Raw genomic sequence first — 1,790 nt, 5'->3', positions numbered from 1 at the left:
GCTTTTTATCAGGTATTGGGCACTGAGATTGTTTCTGTTTCTTGGTTATTGTAAACAGTGTTGCAAAAACATAGGTGTACCTATGTCTTTTTGACATACTAATTTCAAAATGAAAAAATTGTAAGGAAATGATGACATTGTAAAATTATAAGAGAAAACTTATCTCGATTTTGCATGTTAGCAAATAGGAACCAAATTCTATGCAAAGTTTTATGTGTAAAATAGAACCATAACCAATGGTATCAGCTAATATGATATCTGCCCTGAAAATCATTTGCTGACATCCTTAAGAAAATAGGTGTAGACTTTATAATGTAATTGAGACCTAATTTGGGAACATAGTTTGGAGGTTTTACAGATTCTACCAGTGGCCATCAATAAAACAGAAAGAGATACTCATTGGACATTGCAGCTTGGAATACATAAATCTATACCATTGCAGCAAGAATGAATCAGTCAGTGGTGAACTGAAGGCAGAGATAATCTATGAATAGACATGGAGAGAATAACGGGAACCCTGCTTATGATTATCTTTGCTGCAGAATTCATAATGGGAATTTTTGGAAATGGATTCATTGTACTGATAAACATCACTGACTGGATCAGGAATTGGAAGATCTCCCTGATTGATTTTATTCTCACCTGCCTCGCCATTTCTAGAATGTGTTATCTGTGGACAACAATTTCAGCTATCTCTTTTAATATATTCTCTGAGAAAATGGTGTACTCTAAGAACCTAATAATAACATTTGACATTCTCTGGACTGGATCCAACCTTTTGTGCGTGGCCTGCACTACTTGCCTCAGTATCTTCTATTTCTTCAGGATAGCTAACTTTTCTAATCCTATTTTCCTCTGGCTCAAATGGAGAATTCACAAGGTGCTTCTCATTATTGTAGTGGGGACGATTCTGTCTTTCTGCATAAGTCTAATTTTGAAGGAAATATTAAACGATAATCCTATTCGACAATGTATAAAAGTGGAAAAAAACTTGACAGTCAATTTTATGGAGTTGGTATGTGATTTCTTAACTTCTCAGATTCTCCTTCACCTGATCCTCATTACCTTTTTTGTAGTGTCACTGACCTCCTTCCTTCTTCTAATACTCTCCTTATGGAGCCACACCAGGCGAATGAAGCTACAGGGACTATATTCTAGGAATTCAAGTACAGAGGCCCACATAAGAGCTATGAAAACTATGATTTCATTCCTACTCTTCTTCATTATGTTTTATTTCAGCAACATGATGATACTATTGGCCTTTTCTATTCTAAGGAGTATTGTGGCAAAGACTTTTGCTCAACTAATAGTATTTTTGTATCCATCTCTGCATCCATTTCTTTTGATTTTATGGAACAAAAAATTGAAACAGTCTTTTCTCTGTGTCACAAGGAAGCTGAAGTATGTCACAGAGGAGATAATCCCTCATTTCTGATCTGACTGATAATATGGGGGAGGAAGAAGAAAATGATGACTTCACATACCTCTGTCATCTACCTACTCTTCTCTCATTATGTTCTGTGATACATTATTGAGCATTATTGAAAATACCTGTCTGGTTTAAATTAAAAGGAAAAGGTTGCCATGTTTGCATTAGATGTAGAGATTATGTATTTAGCAGTAAAATTATAATATATTGGAAATGTACTTTACATTAGATGTTATAAATGATACAGATAATTTCATTTTTAATTTTATTAGTGTGTGATAAATATTGGAATAGAATAGAATTAAAAGACATGAAAGACTGTGATACACCTTATTAATGTATATGTATAAATGGATTCATA

General features: G+C 33.8%; 1 protein-coding gene across 1 annotated transcript; it reads left to right on the top strand.

Annotated features, from left to right (window-relative positions):
* Positions 1-496: 496 nt before the first annotated feature.
* LOC306662239 (taste receptor type 2 member 7-like) lies at positions 497-1,440 on the top strand (the record flags this gene model as incomplete). The annotated part of the gene is given in 2 exon segments (XM_079141766.1): positions 497-1,399; positions 1,402-1,440. Coding segments are annotated over 2 exon segments (942 nt in total).
* Positions 1,441-1,790: the final 350 nt, after the last annotated feature.

Source organism: Sciurus vulgaris (genome assembly GCF_902686455.1).
Source record: "Sciurus vulgaris genome assembly, chromosome: 5".
NCBI lineage: Eukaryota > Metazoa > Chordata > Mammalia > Rodentia > Sciuridae > Sciurus > Sciurus vulgaris.
Note: the sequence above shows the minus strand (reverse complement) of the source record. Positions and strands in the feature narration are given on the sequence as shown.